Source organism: Hemibagrus wyckioides, linkage group LG08 (genome assembly GCF_019097595.1).
Source record: "Hemibagrus wyckioides isolate EC202008001 linkage group LG08, SWU_Hwy_1.0, whole genome shotgun sequence".
Taxonomy (NCBI): domain Eukaryota; kingdom Metazoa; phylum Chordata; class Actinopteri; order Siluriformes; family Bagridae; genus Hemibagrus; species Hemibagrus wyckioides.
In genome coordinates this window covers 26,065,961-26,084,949 of record NC_080717.1, presented here as the reverse complement: position 1 = coordinate 26,084,949, position 18,989 = coordinate 26,065,961, and the positions used below count along the sequence as shown (strand labels likewise).

Here is an 18,989-nt window from a genome sequence, read left to right as displayed (position 1 = left end):
ACTATTTCATGATGTTTTTAAAACCTGGGCTCGACACATCAATCTGTGAGGGAAGGAAAGGAAAAAGAGAAGCTAATCCTCTTTTCGGTGATCAGCTAGCCAGCCTGCGGATGCGGAAGCAGCTGATCGGTTTTCTGCTAAACATCCTGGGGTGTAGACGCAGGAATCATGTGAGCAGGCAAATACTACTTCACTGTCCTCTGAGGAACTACCTGGATTTATTCATTTACTCGTTTTTTAATTTCTTTTTCTGGTTCGTGTTATGTGAATGCGGAAGCAGAAGTGTTGAGATCAGCACCGCTTCATGCTGCGGGTTCTTCATTCAGCAGTAAGGCGCAGTAACCAGACCTGAACACTGCTAAGCATCAGATCTCTGTCTATTAATGTTTCCTGGAAATCGGGCTTAATTATTTTATCCTCCCCCCCCCCAGGTCTACACCTTTGGATGAAGTCCTGTGCTATCTTTGCTGATCATTAATATTGTTACTGTATGAAGAGGCTGAACATACAGTTTCTCGTACAGAAGAGCTGCTCTTTATTCTCACTGACGATTTCGGTTTGAGGCTTTCTTGTTGGACAAGTGTGGGGGGAAAAAATGAACACGGAGAAAGATTTTTCCCCTTTGACCCCGAACATTGTGAGAGCTCTCAACGACAAGCTGTATGAGAAAAGGAAAGTGGCCGCACTGGAGATTGAAAAGTGAGTGTGAATAATCTTCTGTGGCTAAGCAGGCTGATCACGTGACCTGCCTTGTGATCATACACACACTTGGGGTCTTGGATGGAATTCTAAATGGGTGTGTGTCACTGCTTTCTCAGTGAAAGCTGCTTAGTGTAGGATATCATCAGATTTTATGTTGGTGCACACTGTCATGGACTGCCTGCCTGCCTGTGTGTGTGTGTGTGTGTGTGTGTGTGTGTGTGAGTCAGTCATGAGATTCAGATGATCCTATCGTACTATTCTGGGCCAAGAATTTAAGTGATTTGAATGTATCAGTAGACACCACAACCCTAATAGAGCTGATTCACTGCTAGCAAAACATCACAGGCGTGATGGAAGCACACGTTAAGGCCGTTCATGTTGTGTGTTTACTTGATGAACCCGTGTCATGTCGAATATCTCACACCTTCACAACATCAAAAAATATCCTATCCAATCAGATACTGATACTTACATGATATATACCTTAATTTGTAACCATGTCATCTGAAAAGTCATATTATAAAACACTTGGGGTCCAGATTTACACGCCGCACATTTTTTTTAATAGTTACACCTAATACTGTTGAATATCACTTGTGTTATAGAAGCTATAAGCCTTTCCTGTCTTGGAAAACTTAAAGAACACCTTTACAAGGTGCTGAAACTGGAGACTCCTTCCATGTATTTTAGGTGCTGGACATCAGCTGCGGACCTAATCCTAGGGCACTTGTTCCTTCCTGCTTTTAAACTTGATTTTATCGAACCCTGGTGCATTTGCATTCGTCTTTGATCATCATAAGAGGGCACGGAGAACCATAATTACTTTCACTGTTTGTTTTTATATCATTTCGGTGCTGTTAGATTATCTCACCTCCCACAATGTTCCTCTTAATGATGTCATGATGTCATCAGCTAAAACACACACACACACAGGTTACTTTACTTCCTGAATAAGTGCGGAACCAAGTTGGTCGACATGACAATTCACACATTACGAATTTTCTCAAATATAGAGATTCGGAAAATAAATTGTGACCAACTTGTGACAAATGGGAGCTAGGTTACTAGTTTAGAAAACACACTAAAAGCGTTTAATTCGCTAATGGTACGTGTGGGATGGTGTGGAATTTTACACTGTTGTGTTTTTTGGTCAGTGATTGACTTTTCACAGCCAGGCTTGAGGAACATTAAGTGACGAGACCATTACGTAAATTTTCTGATCACAGAGCAAAATATGGACTTCTCTTAAAAATTAATGAATAAATAAATAATGACAGGAGGAGTGAAAACTTTTAGTAAAACCTCTGATGATTGTGTGTGTGTGTGTTTTATTTCTCATTGCAGACTCGTGAGGGAGTTTGTGGCTCAGAACAACTCGACTCAGATCAGACATGTCATTCAAATCCTGGCGTCCGAGTTTGCGCTCTCGCAGCATCCACACAGCCGGAAAGGAGGTCTGATCGGCCTGGCTGCCTGCTCCATCGCTCTCGGAAAAGTATGCCTCCTTCTCCACACCTTGTCTCCACACCTGTTTTCACACCCTGCCTCCACACCCCCTGTCTCCACCCCCTGTCTCCACCCCCTGTCTCCACCCCCTGTCTCCACACCCTGTCTCCACACCCCCTGCCTCCACACCCTGCCTCCACACCCCACCTCCACACCCCCTGTCTCCACCCCCTGTCTCCACCCCCTGTCTCCACCCCCTGCCTCTACACCCCCTGTCTCCACACCCTGTCCTCACATCTGTCTCCACAAGTCTCTTCACTCTGTCTCTACACCTTGCTTCCACATCTGTCTTTGCACCTACCTCCTCAAACTGTCTCTGCACCCTGCCTCTTCAGCCTGTCTCTACACCATGTTTCCACATCTGCACCTGCCTCCAGACCCTGTCTCTACATTTGTCCTCACATCTGCCTACACACACTGCCTCCGCACCCTGCCTCCACAGCTTTCCTCATATCTGTGTCCCCACCATGTCTCTCCACACCACGTCTCCATGTCTGTCTTCATGTCTGTCCTCACATCTGTCTCCACACCCCATGTCTCCACTCCCTTCCTCTACACCATGTATCCACACCCTGTCCTCACATCTGTCTCCACACCTGTCTTCACACCCTGCCTCTACACCCAGTCTCCACATCTGTCTTTGCACTTGCCTCCTCAAACTGTCTCCACATCAGTCTTAGCACCCTGCCTCTTCAGCCTGTCTCTACACCAAGTTAACACTTCGGGAAGTTAACACTCCACGTTAAGGAGATTCTCTCTCACTGTTTAGTTGTCATTGTGTCATTGTCAGCTCTCTGTGAGCATTACCTTTTATGGTGTTTTGTAGGCGTGGCTAAATGTAAGAGTAATGTGTAAATCTTCAAGTGTTGCCCAGGCATCATCTCCTGATCCTATTCACTGATCAGCTAATTCATTTTTCTGAGCAGTGCCACTTCACTTGAGTGTTTCATCACTCAGATGTTCCATCAGTGAGACATGTAGGATTATCTGGATGACCATGAATGTGTTGTATTGTGTTCTTTTGTATCTTTAGGATTCTGGCTTGTACCTGAAAGAGCTAATCGAACCGGTGCTAACGTGCTTCAATGACTCAGACAGCCGTCTGCGATATTACGCCTGCGAAGCTCTCTACAACATCGTAAAGGTGGCCCGAGGAGCCGTGCTTCCTCACTTTAACGTCCTGTTCGACGGCCTCAGTAAGGTAATGACGACGAAATGAGAAAAAAAAGTACAGAGAAACTTGCTTTGTAGCAAGAACAGATTCTAATCAGTACTGATGCCTTGTCTTGTGTCCGTCATGTCACTTTATGTTCGTCATATAGAAGTTACTATCTTAAGCAAGTGGCTAATTGGTGCTGACTCCACCCACTTTATATCCCTAAAGGCTGCCCCTGATATCACTGTCGATCTTTAGTTTCTCACACTTCTCGCATGTTTCTCAGCTGGCAGCAGATCCAGACCCCAACGTGAAGAGCGGATCGGAGCTGCTTGATCGGCTTCTGAAGGTAAACCTGAAAGACTTTCTTTGAGTGGCAGTATTCGTAAAGTCATGGCTTGATTTCATGAGTTCTTTCTGACTGTGTAGGACATTGTAACCGAAAGCAACAAGTTTGACCTGGTGGCTTTTGTTCCTCTGTTACGTGAGAGGATTTACTCCAATAACCAGTACGCTCGCCAGTTCATCATCTCATGGGTGAGTAGAGCAGCTGTCTCTCCATTACTCTGTAGTAGAGGTGTGGCCAGTGTCTGTATTGTGAGTTAAGGAGATGTGGTCTTGTCTCTTAATGTGTCTGTGTTAGTGAATAGGCATGGCCTCTGTGTGTGTCAGTCTCAATAAAGGAGGCATGGCCTCTGTGTGTGTGTCAGTCTTAGTAAAGGAGGCATGGCCTGTGTGTGTGTGTATCAGCATCAGTGAAGAAGGTGTGGCCTCTGTGTGTGTGTGTGTGTGTGTGTGTCAGTCTGAGTGAAGGAGGCGTGGCCTCTGTGTGTGTCAGCATCAGTAAAGGAGGCATGGCCTCTGTGTGTGTCAGTCTCAGTAAAGGAGGTGTGGCCTCTGTGTGTATCAGCATCAGTAAAGGTGTGGGCTTCTTCCTGAAGTAGGCATGGCCTCTGTCTGTCAGTCTAGTAGTAGAAGTAGGTGTGGCCTTTTTTTTGTCACCCTCAGTGTAGATGGCTTGAACTTTCTCTGTCACTTCCTGTAAATTGTTTTAACGTCTTAATAATTTCATGTCTTCACAGATCATGGTGCTGGAATCAGTTCCAGACATCAACCTGCTGGTCTACTTGCCTGAAATTCTAGACGGCCTCTTTCAGATCCTCGGAGACAGCAGCAAAGAGATCAGGCGCATGTAGGAACTCATTTATTACTAATTGAGTTTTCTCTGCTTCTCAGCTGTTTTTCCTGCTCTCACATCCTCTATAGTTTGAACAGAGATGTTTTTGTCCTGTAGGTGTGAGGTGGTTTTGGGAGAATTTCTCAAAGAAATAAAGAAAACTCCTTCCAGTGTGAAGTTTGCTGATATGGCCAACATCCTGGTCATCCACTGCCAAGTTTCTGATGACTCCAAAATGAGTAGGTGGACATGGTGTTGTTAAAGTGAACTTCCATCTCAGAAACTGAAACCAGACGTAGTTTCTCAGGAGCTTCCCCTTTTCAGAGCTAAACAATAATCCCATAAAGACCTGTGAGAATTTTCTGGAAGTGTACCTGAGTAAGCTTAGTAATTTAATATGTTAATTCCCTCTTGAATGGTCCACCAGATTGTATAACACCATCACTGGCTTCCCCAATGCCTTTCTCTTGCTCTGATGCTGAAATATACTGCATCTTGAACATGCAGCATCTTCTTCACAGGGAACATAACTTAGTTGTGGACTAGTCTGTTAGCAATAACTAACCCACCGGCTTGTGTTAATTTAACAGTTATAGTGTAACTCTAATCTCTAATCTCACTCTTCCCCCAGCTAACGATCTTATCCAGCTGACTGCTATGACCTGGATGAGGGAGTTTATTCAGCTGGCAGGGCGAGTGGTCCTGCCTTATTCCTCAGGCATTCTAACAGCAGTACTGCCCTGTTTATCCTACGATGACCGCAAGAAGAGTATCCTTCTCGCCCACTGATTTCTGTATTGTTTGTAAAATTGCCTTCACTGAACACAAGTTGTGTGTAAATGTTTTCACAGGTCAAGCCTTGAATTTCTAGATAGAATTCACCGATAGTGATTTTCTTAAAAGCGTCTTCCAGTAATGCAGCTTAGCTACCGCAGCGTGTCAGGTACCATGGACACCCACTAATGCGACCGCCTTTTATAGGGTGCCATTACTTTTGTCCCAGTTGAATGGCTGGTCAGGGGTTTCTTACATATCGCTTTTTTTAATCTGGTTTTCGCTCAGTTAATTCAGTTGGTGTGTAATTGAAATAAGTAAGCGATTTAAACTTGACAGCATTAGCTAGTATTACTCTTATAGTAGCTAATTCTAGCATTATCGACATTTACATTATCGAGTCTCTTCTCAGTAATTTGAAAATGTTTAAGAACGGTCATATTTCTTTCTTCTGCATGCTGTAAGACGGCGTTGTTAACTGTCCAACCAGTCGTTGGTGTTGTGTCCTTAATGCAACCCTAAACAGACACTAAAGAGGTAGCGAGCGCCTGCAACAACAGTCTGATGAAGCTTGTAACCCCTGAGGATGATGAAGATGATGAAATGCAGACCATGAGCTCTCCTGTGAGCACAGATACAGGCAGTAAAACTGAGGTGGATCTTAACGGTGAGTTACTGACCTTCATAAACTCACCATGTCACATGTATACAGCTACATCTAATGATTGCCTAAATGATGAGGACCAAAACGTCACAAAAGTTATCTTAAGGTTTGAATTGGCAAAAGCATCACTTACTGATAACATGGCTCATGATGCATTATTTGTTTGTTTTTCCTTGTGTGTTAGCATAGACATAGTTTATTTTTCATTGGAATTTTTGACATAGCTTAACTATCAGAGGCATGCATAGAAAATTTCAAGCTCAGAAATTCATGATACATATATAAAACAGCGAGTATCAGCTTTGTACATGGACTATGAAGATTACTTAAGTTTGTAAAAAGCCATATGCTAATTAATAATTAATACTGCTTAGAAATAAGGAACATGTAGCTTTTTGAGGGTGTCCTGTAATGGGAAAAGAATGCATGGATATGTGTTGATTATTTTCCTATAATAGCATACCCCGATATGATGCAAAATTTCCCCAGAAAGGCTAAAAGCATTTGCTTTATTTGAACCCACAAAAGACATACACAAAGATATAGAATAGGATGATGCATTTCTTATTTGTTTTCACTATTGTGGTAGCATATAAATATACTAAATATATGAATATAATAAAGCATATTTATTCTAATGCAGAAAAGTAATAAAAATTAGGGTTGTGCATTGGCCGGGAATCGAACCCGGGCCTCCCGCGTGGCAGGCGAGAATTCTACCACTGAACCACCAATGCCTTCCTGCAGTCTCGTCGCCCTCTGGCTTATGAAAGTGGCATTACATTGTCTTTTGCCTATACGTGTCATGTCATGTGTCACTTGCTTTGTTCTACAAAGCGTTCACTGGATATTTGTGATAATCTTAGATTTCTGTTCTGTGACGTAGGCCGCTGTGTGGTAAAAGCGCGCGAGGCAGACTACAGTATTCAAAAAGAACTAAACGGTTCAATTTAACCTAAATAAAATAAATTTAGGAATTGTATGTCTGTGTTATATGGCTATCCGCTGTTTAACGCAATGATTTAATTTAATTGACAGTGGCTATGTATGATGATATACCAGAGCCGTATTTAGTTAGTGTCACGTTGCAACACCACTTTTATAAGCCAGAGGGCGACCGAAGCTTACAGGAAGGCATTGGTGGTTCAGTGGTAGAATTCTCGCCTGCCACGCGGGAGGCCCGGGTTCGATTCCCGGCCAATGCACAACCCTAATTTTTATTACTTTTCTGCATTAGAATAAATATGCTTTATTATATTTATATATTTAGTATATTTATATGCTACCACAATAGTGAAAACAAATAAGAAATGCATCATCCTATTTTATATCTTTGTGTAATGAATAATTATGACACATTGGGGGTTTTTTTTGGGTTCCACTTGGACCCTGTGCTACTGTATCAAAAAGCCTGGACTCCCTTGTGATTATCAGCAACTGCACCGTGGCAAGAACGTGAATGGAGGCAGCAGCCGAGTGGAAATTGGAGTTTGATCTTTAATCATGACAAAAACATTTATGTGTAGCCTGTAAACACATCACAATTGCATCCTAAATGGAGAGTATGTGCAATATGTATTTTTTTACAATTTGGCATGGGTAGAATTTTCTCAAAAGCATCAATACATATGTGTAGAAATGTATAAATAGTTGTGATGGCTCTTGCAAAAGCCTCAGTGACTATTAAAAAAATTCCATATGTTTGGAGACAAATTTGCTAAATGGGTCTGGTGCTTAAGAATATCATTAAATGTTATCTTGCACTTTAAAACTTTCTCTCTCTCTCTCTCTCTCTCTCTCTCTCAGACTCATTAAATGCCTCTCAGGAGTCAGTGGGATTAAGCAACATCTCCTTCTTCACACCAACCGGGTATGATGATATATTGACTTGCAGATGATTTCACACTTTTGAGTGTTTGTAATGAGTTTTGGTCTATTTCCCGTATTGCTCTGGTTGACTTTTGGCAAACCCCATTGGGGCCCAACATTTGGCCCTAATTCTGTGTGGTATATGGGCCAAAACCAAAGCCGAAACTCAGCCAGATCTGGCCCAGAACCAATTTGCTATCTGGGGTAGTTAAGAAGATATTTAGATACAGTGGAGTTAAATGTTGTATCTCCAGCGTATCCTCTTCTGTACCTGTAGAAATGACAGGACCCACGTGACTCTGGACCTCGACAGCATCGTGCAGGTCTTGGACAGACATTTACATGACTCTTCCACTGGAATGATGACACGCATCGCTGTGCTAAAGTGGCTCTACCATCTCTATATCAAAACACCTCGCAAAGTAAGGACCATCAGGTTTCGAAAATACGCAAGATGTATAAAAATGTAAGATGTGTGAAAGGTTCTGTTTCTATAAAGCATGAATAATTTGTGAATTGTGTGCAGATGTTTCGTCATACAGACAGCCTGCTCCCCATGTTGCTGAAGACTCTTTCGGATGAGTCTGATGAGGTGAGTGCTCTGGGTTTCCATCAGACAGAGTAGCAGAAAATGGGTTCCTCAAGGGTTCTTCGGATAGTGGAGAATTCATGACTCTTTGAAATGGTCCTACATGGATCCTCTGCTCATAAGGAAACATTTTATATGGTTTGCCAAAAGAAACCTTCATTATAAAAAGTGTATGACATTTGGTTATTTGAAAAAAAGGGTTCTTCAAGGGTTCTTGGTCAAAATGGTCTGCATAGAACCCTTTCTGTGTTCCTTCACAGGCTTTATTTTTTAAAGAGAGAACGGTTGGTTATTATTTGAATAGACAAGCTTTCTCAAGGGATAGTTGCTCTCCAATGGTTCCTCATGATTTATTTAAATGGTTAAAGTAAAACCTTACCGATTCAAGGAACAGGCCTATTGGTACTGGATGGTACCATGAAGAGTTTACACCATGATTGTGTTGGGTTTTAGTGTTTAATCTGAATCTATGGAAATGTGTTAAAAGATTTAAAGATTTTCCCAGTACTGGTGTTAGCTGAAACTGTTAAAAAACATCTCCATGGTTGCATCATAGTCCATTTCAATGTAATTCAATTTTATTTGTTTATTGCTTTGAACAAGGAACATTGTCAATTTAAATTTGTCCCTAATATACGTAAGCCAGAGGGGATGATGTCGAATAAAACTCCTTGAGATGGTGTAAGGAAGAAACCTTGAGAGGAACCAGACTCGCAATGGAACCTCATTCTTATCTAGGTGCCACCAGAGAGTGATTATAAATCATTATTCTTTTATATCTGTGTACTATATGGTCAAAAAGTGTTATAACATGAAGTCTAGTTTGTTGACTGGAGAAGACTGGAGTACAAAATTGTGATTGTGGGAATTGGAGTCCAAAGCCATCTCCATGGTTTCTAAGTGGAACCATCCAAAGCAGTCCCATATCTCCATGTTCATGTCCATGTGGAGATATCATCAGTGAACACCTCCAAACAGAAGTAGGGCATCAGGATGGATCAGGCAGGTCCAGAGAGCAGAAGGTGGGAGGGTCACTGTGATCTCAGGAGAAGCATGTGTTCCATGTTGCCATGAAAGTATGGCGAGTTCTCTAGAGGTTTTTGGATGGTGACATCTTTTCACATGGACTTCTAACGTTCATTTTAACACCGAGCCTCATAGCACAATTGAAATAAAGTTCATCGGGTAATGCACACAGGACAGGATGAGCTGATAAATGACATAAATTCATGTTCAGCTGAAGGCGAGAAGAAAGCAAGAACTTTCCAGATTCAGAACCATCCGTAATGAACACAGACAAACGGATTTGTTGCTTTGTCACATTGTCCGGTGGGGGGAAAAAAAGGACTTTTACTTTTAGCTGTGCTTATTGGAATCTGTGTAGTGGTGTGTGAAGCAAATAAATTGGCACTTAAACAGGTAGTTTGGTGTTCTGGGTGTTCTGAAGCCTGGTCCAAACTGCAGTTTCAATGCAAATTGTTCTCTGCGAAAAGGTCATCCTGAAAGATCTGGAGGTTCTGGCCGAAATTGCATCCTCCCGTGCTGGACAGACGGATTTGTCAGAGTCGTGTGATGGACCCAATAAAACTGAACTTCACATTCCAGAGGGAGGCAAACAAGCGCAGAAACAGCTAGGGGCGGGTGAGTAATCCACTCGTTTTATTCTGCTTCATTGCACTCCAGTGTCTGTGCCATTATTAGTCGTTTGTGTGCATTTTTAAGACATCAAGATAAGAATGACCTAATCTAATTATCAGTTCCACAGTGTGACCGCTGGTGCATACAACATCTTATTTGTATTGAGGCCATGAGATTGATTTATTCATAGAAACACTTTTTAATCAGCTGCCTATAACTCAACAGGGTCTGATGTGGGAATACTAACTATAACGTCGTGTTGTGATGGTGTGTGCTGTCTCTGATTTTCAGGCTCTAAAGTGGTGGACTCTTCACCCTCGACCCCCAGCATGAACTCCTACTTCTACAAGTTCATGATCAGCCTCTTAAAGCGCTTCAGTTTAGAAAGGAAGCTTCTGGAGACAAGAGGAGTCTTTATCATTAGGTAAGATCTGAAAACACAGCATGAAGGAGGCTTGGCCTTGGTGTCTGTCAGTATCAGTGAAGGAGGCGTGGTTTATGTATTTGTGAGTAGCAGTGAAGGAGGTGTGGCCTTTGTATATATCAGTTCCAGTGAAGGAGGTGTGGTCTTTGTATCTGTCAGTATCAGTAAAGAAGGCATGGTATATGTATACATCAGTCTAAGTGAATGAGGTGTGGTCTTTGTATTTGTCAGTATCAGTTCAGGAGGTGTGGTTTATGTATGTGTCAGTATCAGTGTAGGAGTTGTGGCCTTTGTATACATCAGCCCAAGTGAAGGAGGTGTGGCCTTTGTATTTGTCAGTTTCGGTGAAGGAGGTGTCATTTAAGTATTTATCAGGTGTAGTGAAGGAGGCGTGGCCTTTGTATACATCAGTCCTAGTGAAAGAGGCGTGGCCTTTGTATTTGTCAGCTTCAGTGAAGGAGTTGTGGCCTACAGTTTGTATAAATTTGTTGTAGTGAAGGAGGTGTGACTTTTGTATACATCAGTCCTAGTGAAAGAGGCGTGGCCTTTGTATTTGTCAGCTTCAGTGAAGGAGTTGTGGCCTACAGTTTGTATAAATTTGTTGTAGTGAAGGAGGTGTGACTTTTGTATACATCAGTCCTAGTGAAAGAGGCGTGGCCTTTTTATTTGTCGGCATCAGTGAAGGATGTGTGGCCTATGTATAAATCAGCTGTAGTGAAGGAGGTGTGGCATTTGTATACATCAGTCCTAGTGAAGGAGGTGTGGCCTTTGTATATGTCAGTTTCAGTGAAGGAAGCGTGGCCTACATATAAATCAGTTGTAGTGAAGGAGGCATGGCTTATGTATCTGTTGATCCCAATGTAGGAGGCCTTATCATAATTCTTGGGCATGAGCAAACTTTTTTTCTTCTTTACTCTGCAGGCAGTTGTGTCTCCTCCTGCACGCAGAGAACATCTTCCACTCCATGGCTGACATCCTGCTGAAGGAAGAGGACCTGAAGTTTGCGTCCACTATGGTGCAGACGCTCAACACTATTCTGCTCACCTCAGCAGAACTCTTCCAGCTCCGTAACCAGCTCAAAGACCTGCGCACGCCTGTGAGGGACACACACACACACACACACACACAAACACAAATTGAGAGTGTGTATGTATCATAATGGAAATGGAAGACAAACGAAAAAAAGTGCACAGGACTGAAAAGGTTAACTGCGACATTGCAGACTCCCAAAAATAATGCACTATATAGTGACTAGGGAATAGTTTTATAAAAACATCATCTTTGTTGATGTAACGTAACATGCACTGTGTTCTGCAGGAGAGCTGTGCCCTGTTCTGCTGTCTCTATCGCTCCTGGTGCCACAATCCTGTAGCCACGGTCTCGCTGTGCTTTCTGACACAGAACTACCACCATGCATACGACCTCATCCAGAAATTGTATCCTTCAGTAATGTGCATATTTCACAAAGCGTGCACATCGACGATGGCTTCTGCCTGGAACCTTAAGCGCTGTCAGACCAAACTGCTGTATAAAACATTAAAGATTGTGAAGAACATTCAGCTCAGAGTGATGCAGCTTCAGTTTAATGTCTTCTTAGAGGAGATTTCCATCATGAGATGGCTTGTGTTCCAGTGATTTTATCAGGGGTAAGGCTGTTCTTACACAGGAAACAGAAAACCCTCTTCAAAGGTAATAAAATCATTATAAAGCATGTCCTCGAGCAGCTTTTACGGCTTTTATAAAGAAAGAGCAAGAACAATAGAAATCATGTTTTGAGTGATTAATTAGTGACATTTTATATTATTAATATTCACAATATACAGCTTTTTGCCATGCAGTGTAGTCTGGTAACAATAAGGGCTGGTTGCTAAGCAACATAAAAGATTAGCCTATTATATGAATCAGAACACTAGTTTAAGTGTGAAGGTTTATTGGTTTAAAACCTGTTTTTAAATATATTGATGCAGTCACCGATGTAAGCGTGTCGGCTCAGCCAATCAGATTTCAGAACCGAAAATTTTCAGTTTATAAATGATGTATGGTCAGTAAATATTTCTTGTTTTTTAGGTTTTTAAATAAAGCTGCTCTAAACTATAGGGATAATTAGTGTGAAAATCCCAGCGTAAACATAATTATTCATAATTATAATTATTCTTTATTATGAATTTTTTCCTCCCACTCGTGAGCCATACAGTATATGAAAGTTAGCAACGCTGAAGTGAAACAACATCACATCGCATCATGTTATATATCATACCCTTTGTGACCTAGTGAACCAGTATCAATGCATCATTAATAGAGACTTCGGGAGCACTTCTAAAAGTTAAAAGCGTCTGCCAAATGCCGTAAAATCAGTGTTACTCCAAGTTACATGTCATTAGGATACACGTCAATTTCATTTCTAATACTTAGTGACCACATGTACTAGAGTAGAAACGTCTTAAACCATATTGTGTACAGTGGAACCTCTGTACCCAAAGTGTAATTGGTTCTGGAGGCGAGTTCTTAAGGTGAAAATTTGTATTGTGAAATGAATTTTCCCATCAGAAATAATGTAAATGCAGATAATCCGTTCCAGCCGCCCAAAAATATAACCAATATTCCCAATACGAAGCGTATGTAAATGCTTACAAAGAACGTACATACTTGTAAGCGTATGGCTGCTTACAAAGAACTGACCCAAGCTAAGCATTCCATGTTGAGGCTCCTCACTGGAAGTCATGCCACCAATCTTGGGCTAAAAATGGAACAGACCGCCCACACCACCGTTCTGTCAACAAAAAAACACCTGAAAAATCACCTAGCGAAAATTCGTAAGCGAGGGCATTCGTATGCTGAGGTTCCAATGTATTTAAAGGTTCAGTCTGAATTTTTCTTAAAATATAGATCCACAATTCCACTTGGTTATATAGAGTCATATAGAAAGAACAATAGGAAGAGGTTGACTTTAGAGTCTGGTTCCTCTTAAGGTTTACTCCTCATATCATCTCGGGGAGTTTTCCTCGCCACCTTTCCCAGGTCTCAGGCTTGGTCATTAGGGATAATCAGCATTGATTGATTCAATCTATCTTAAATATCAATTTAATTTGAAACTAATTTTTATGCTATATTTTATGTTATACAGAAACCGGTACTGTGAAAGCCTCTAGAATAGTTTCACAGTAAAATAAAAGTTACTTTACTTATATATGTTGTAATTTGCACAGATGATTTGTGTTATCTTTATTGTTGACCAGTTCTTCTGTAGTGTCTTGTCTCCATGCAGCAAGTTGTTTCCTCCTTGACCTCTGACTCCTCAGTGGTGATCTGGAGGTGACTGTGGATTTCCTGATCGAAGTAGACAAACTGGTGCAGCTCATCGAGAGCCCAATTTTTACATGTGAGTTCACTTTAGTAGTAGTATTACACCACCATAGGCAAATATACAGAGTGTCGGAAAGGTCGTATTTATGAGCTAAACGCATGCGAACGCCGCCTCTAAGTTGTAATTGCGGATTTTTCTTTCAGTACAGAGTTTCCGAGTTTCAGTAAGAAAACATGGTGAAAACAACGAATGTGAAAAATCTGTTGAAATTGTGTGTTGTTTCATCTCAGAAGCTGATTTTGTTCATTTTCTGTTATTGTCTGTTTGATACGCAGCATTTTATCATAATACAAGCAAACCAGTTAACATTTAACCCCCCCCCCCAAAAAAAAGGAAAATGGTTTGATTACGAAAAAATAAAGTTTACATAGGTCTTCGTAAATTGATAAAATATAAAACAAAAAAACTTGCTTATTCATGTCTTTATGGTCCTTGCTTTGTGCACTGGTGTGCAGTCATGTTGGAACAGGAACATCCCTAAACTGTTCCCACAAAGTTGGGAGCATGAAATTGTCCAAAATGTCTTGGTATGCTGAAGCATTAAGAGTTCATTTCACTAGAACTAAGGGGCCGAGCCCAACCCCTGAAAGACAACACCTGAATTCAATGTTTTGGAGGGGTGTCCCAAAACTTTTGGCAATATAATGTACATTGTCATTAAATATACATGTGCCACAAACAAACAAAAAAAACAAAACGACAAAAGGCACATTTACAGCAAAGCAGCTGTTCAATTCACTCCTAACTGATCTGCTTGTTGCCTTTTTTGTGAATTTTGTTTAGACTCATGCTTTAAAAAGTGTTGTTTCTACTGCACCTGATGTATTTTGTGATTAAAAGTTTACTAACGTAAGTCCAAAATACAGTAATGAAATAAATTACTTTTCCTTATATTCTTAACTGTCTTTACCTCTCGCTGTGTAGACCTGCGGCTGCAGCTGCTGGACGTGGAGAACAACCCGTACCTGATTAAAGCTCTGTATGGCCTGCTGATGCTGCTGCCTCAGAGCCAGGCCTTCCAGCTGCTGTCTCAACGCCTGCGCTGTGTCCCAAATCCAGAGCTCATGAGGACTGTGTGAGTCCTGCACTCGTCACATGACATTTACAAAATATCGCGGTTGCAATATATCATGGTGTTAATCAACCGTTAAAAAAACACACACAAACAATCAGGTGGTAAAGTGAAATATTTATTCCCAAAGTGTCTTTGTACATCTTTGTTTATTTAGCAAAAAACAAAATTGATCAAAATCTCTAATTAAATAAAAGAAATATTTTAGTGAGCTTTACCTTGAATATTGTCCAAATCATGCAGTATTTCCTACTAAAAGATTACAGGAAACCAGCAGTAAGATTACTAAACCTTTTTCTAGACATAGTTTACTTTTTTTAAGCTTTAAATGTTTGTTATATAGAGAGATTAATTTGCAAATTTGAACGTTAATTTCTTGAAAGAAACTGCCAACAGAACTGAAAGCTTAAAAAAATAGTAAAATATTCCTAGAAAAAGATTTAATAATCTTAGATTTTGGTTATTGTAATATGATAATAGGAAATAGTAGATAAATTTGACTTGACATTATAATAAACATATTATCTATTCATCCATCCATCCATCCATTGTCTTCCGCTTATCCGGAGCCAGGTTGCGGGGGCAGCAGTCCAAGCAGGGATGCCCAGACTTCCCTCTCCCTAGACACTTCCTCTAGCTCTTCCGGGGGGATTCTGAAGTGTTCCCAGGCCAGCCGAGAGACATAGTCCCTCCAGTGTGTCCTGGGTCTTCCCCGGGGTCTCTTCCCAGTGGGGCATGCCCAGAACACCTCCCCAGGGAGACGTCCAGGAGGCATCTGGCCCCTTTTTGACCCTACAGAGGAAACTCATTTCAGCCGCTTGTATCTGGGATATCGTCCTTTCGGTCATGACCCAAAGCTCATGACCATAGGTGAGAGTAGGAATGTAGATTGACTGGTAAATTGAGACCTTCTTCACTACAACAGACCGGTACATAGTCCGCATTACTGCTGCCGCTGCACTGATCCGTCTGCCAATCTCACGCTCCATCCTTCCCTCAGTCGTGAACAAGACTTGAGGGAGGAACACCCCTCAACCTGGAGGGGACAAGCCATCTTTTTCCGGTCAAGAACCATGGCCTCGGATTTGGAGGTGCTGATCCTCATCCCAGCCGGAGCCAACAGGACAACATCATCCGCAAATAGCAGAGATAAAATCCTGTGGTCCCCAAGCTGGACTCGCTCCAACCCCTGGCTGTGCCTAGAAATTCTGTCCATAAAAGTAATGAACAGAACCAGAGACAAAGGACAGCCCAGCCGGAGTCCAACATGCACTGGGAACAGGTCTGACTTACAGCCGGCAATGCGAACCAAGCTCCTGCTCCGGTCATACAGAGACTGAACAACCCTTAACAGAGGGCCACGGACCCCATACTCCCAGAGCACCTCCCACAGAATGTCACGAGGGACACGGTTGAATGCTTTCTCCAAGTCCACAAAACACATGTGGACGGGTTGGGTCCATTCCCACAAACTCCCACGTACCCTCAAGCACCCTGTGGAGGGTATAGAGCTGGTCCAGTGTTCCACGACTAGGACGAAAACTGCAATGTTCCTCCTGAATCCAAGGTTTGACTAATGGTCAGACTCTCCTCTCCAGTACCCTAGAATAGACTTTCCCTGGGAGGCTGAGGAGTGTGATCCCCCTATAGTTGGAACACACCCTCCAGTCCCCTTTCTTATAAAGAGGGACCACCACCCTGGTTGCCCAGTCCAGAGGCACTGTCCCTGAGCGCCATGCTATGTTACAGAGACATGTCAGCCAAGACAGCTCCACAACATCCAGAGACTTAAGGTACTCAGGGCGAATCTCATCCACCCTCGGTGCCTTGCCACCGAGGAGCTGCTGAACTACCTCAGTGACTTCAGGTTTGGTGATGGATGAATCTACCTCTAAGTCTTCAGCCTCTGCTTCCTCTACGGAAGGCGTGTCAGTGTGATTGAGGAGATCCTCGAAGTATTCCTTCCACCGTCCGACAATATCCCCAGTCGAGGTCAGCAACTCCGCACCTCCACTGTAAACAGTGTTGGCAGAGAACCACTTGCCCCTTCTATAAAGATATTATCAGTTACTAATTCAGTTGGATGGGAGTAAACTTGGGTAATTCCTCACTTTTTAGTTAAAAATTCATCATGTAATAAATACAGTGGAATCTCGGCATACGAATGCCCTCCCTTATGAATTTTTACTTTAATAATTATAATTTTGTGAGAAATTTGCATCGGCATACAAAGCATTTTCGGCATACAAACGAACCGAACCCCGGCTAAGTTGCACGTGTGCCTGGGAGCTTGTTTGCGTCAGTGGAAAGCCAAGCGAAGCCAGCTGAAGCGAGTTTACGAATTTTACAAATTGTTTTTTCAGTCAGTGAAAAGCTGTTTGGAAAGAGTCAACCCACGATACCAACATTGCCTTCAGCATGCGTTCAAAAGATGAAAAAGGTGATTTTTCAGGCATTTTTTTGTTGACAGATTGGTGGCATGGGTGGTCTGTTCTATTTTTAGCCCAAGCTTGGTGGCACGACTTCCTGTGAGGACCCTCGACCATTGGAAATTGGTAATATTGGTAATATTTTTGGGTGGATGGAACAGATTATCTGAATTTGCATTATTTATTACGGAAATTTATATCGCAATACGAATTTTCACATTAAGAACTCATTCACATTGAGCTTCCACTCAAATTCACATGCTGAGCTTCCACTGTGATCGTATATGTCGATCCAGCCTGAGATGCCGTTTCGTCTAATTAACTAATTAACTATAATATCTCCATTTCAGGGACGAATCAAAGCCAGCTAGCTCCAAACGCTCAGCCCAGCCGCAGGTTGACTACAAAGAGCTGCTGCAGCACTTCGAGCATGTGCAGAGTAAACACCGTGAGGTACGGCACCAGAGAGCAGGTCACGGTGAGCACCCAGATCGAAAGCTGGTGCTCTGAGCGTTCGCCGTTACACACCAGAGAAGATTTGGCACAATGACGGACCACAGAGAGAGTCTGCTTAGTCCTGCTATAGGAATAAAGGACTTCAATTTATCTGCTTTTAAATGTTTAAAGTGCTTTATCATTGAGTGACCGAGAATTGGAATGTATATAGGAGACTCAGGAAACTGCAGTCATGTTTGTTTCGATCTTTTAAGCCAGTGGTTATATCACCTATAGTGTTCTACAGTGATTTTTAGCATAGAAACATTTAACACCATCGTTATCTGCTATGGACAGAATATTACCAGCTCGAGGGTCTTATCAGGCATCAATATTACAGTAGATATAAATCCCTGATCATTTTAATGAAGCCGTGTGTCTGTGTGTGTGTTACAGTAACTAGCATTCCGTGTACACAACAGAGCATAGTGCCATATTTACAGATCACATTAATGGGACACTCTCAACTGGAGAGCAAATGAATATCACTGGTTTCAATGTTCAGTCCAGTTCAGGTTCTCTGCTTTGCTTTTATTCTTCTGCATAATACTCATTTTATGACATAATCAGTGATCTGATGATCTGATTCACATATGCTGCGATGTCCTATTTCAGTCAGAACACAACTCTGAACCTAGGCCTTACGTAAACAGAGTGAATTTTAGTAATTTATCACGTTCTGAGGAGATGTATGCAATAAAGTGGACCATGTATAATCAGGTCTGATGAGTTCTTTTTTTTTTTCTAACATTCAGGCTAAATACATTGTATGCAATATATTATAGCTAATATTTTTCTAACATGCTTGTGCTAATAAGCGAACCTTTCTTAAAGAGTCTTGTTTGGGCAGGTTCTCCACATCATCTAATAATAAATGGAACAAATGAATTTCTCTATGGAGGCATGTAGGTAAGGAGTCTCCAGTGTCAGAGCTTTGTAACAGTTTTCCTTTTTCATGGTATCATGACAAGTTAAATGTTTAACCAATTAACTTCAACAGAAAGCTGACAACACAAACTAATGTAATGTTAAATAACTGATAATATACAATGTTCTACTTAATATAAAGATAATCTTTGAAAGATTGCTGTGCTTGAAGAGGAATAAAGGGAGGAATAGAGGGATGGGCT

General features: G+C 41.8%; 1 protein-coding gene and 2 non-coding genes across 3 annotated transcripts; 2 read left to right on the top strand and 1 right to left on the bottom strand.

Moving 5' to 3' along the window:
* Window positions 1–126: 126 nt before the first annotated feature.
* vac14 (vac14 homolog (S. cerevisiae)) lies at window positions 127–18,575 on the top strand. The gene is made up of 20 exons (XM_058397024.1): window positions 127–328; window positions 432–699; window positions 2,047–2,197; window positions 3,242–3,409; window positions 3,651–3,713; window positions 3,794–3,901; window positions 4,447–4,556; window positions 4,659–4,780; window positions 5,173–5,310; window positions 5,842–5,982; window positions 7,786–7,849; window positions 8,126–8,270; window positions 8,375–8,440; window positions 9,931–10,078; window positions 10,367–10,499; window positions 11,421–11,595; window positions 11,817–11,935; window positions 13,799–13,878; window positions 14,788–14,938; window positions 17,715–18,575. Exons 2-20 carry the CDS (start codon window positions 596–598, stop codon window positions 17,872–17,874), a joined length of 2,346 nt encoding a protein of 781 aa, XP_058253007.1. The 5' UTR covers window positions 127–328; window positions 432–595; the 3' UTR covers window positions 17,875–18,575.
* On the bottom strand, window positions 6,646–6,716 carry trnag-gcc (transfer RNA glycine (anticodon GCC)). The gene has a single exon. It is a non-coding gene; the product is annotated as a tRNA-Gly (tRNA).
* Window positions 7,114–7,184, top strand: trnag-gcc (transfer RNA glycine (anticodon GCC)). Its single transcript has one exon. It is a non-coding gene; the product is annotated as a tRNA-Gly (tRNA).
* Window positions 18,576–18,989: the final 414 nt, after the last annotated feature.

Bases quoted from the DNA above. Each gene is read 5' to 3' on its own strand.
- vac14 (XM_058397024.1), top strand. From the start codon at position 596: ATGAACACGGAGAAAGATTTTTCCCCTTTGACCCCGAACATTGTGAGA. The intron at 4,781-5,172 runs GTAGGTGGACAT...CTCTTCCCCCAG, and splicing joins TTCTGATGACTCCAAAATGA to CTAACGATCTTATCCAGCTG. The intron at 5,311-5,841 runs GTATCCTTCTCG...AACCCTAAACAG, and splicing joins CTACGATGACCGCAAGAAGA to ACACTAAAGAGGTAGCGAGC.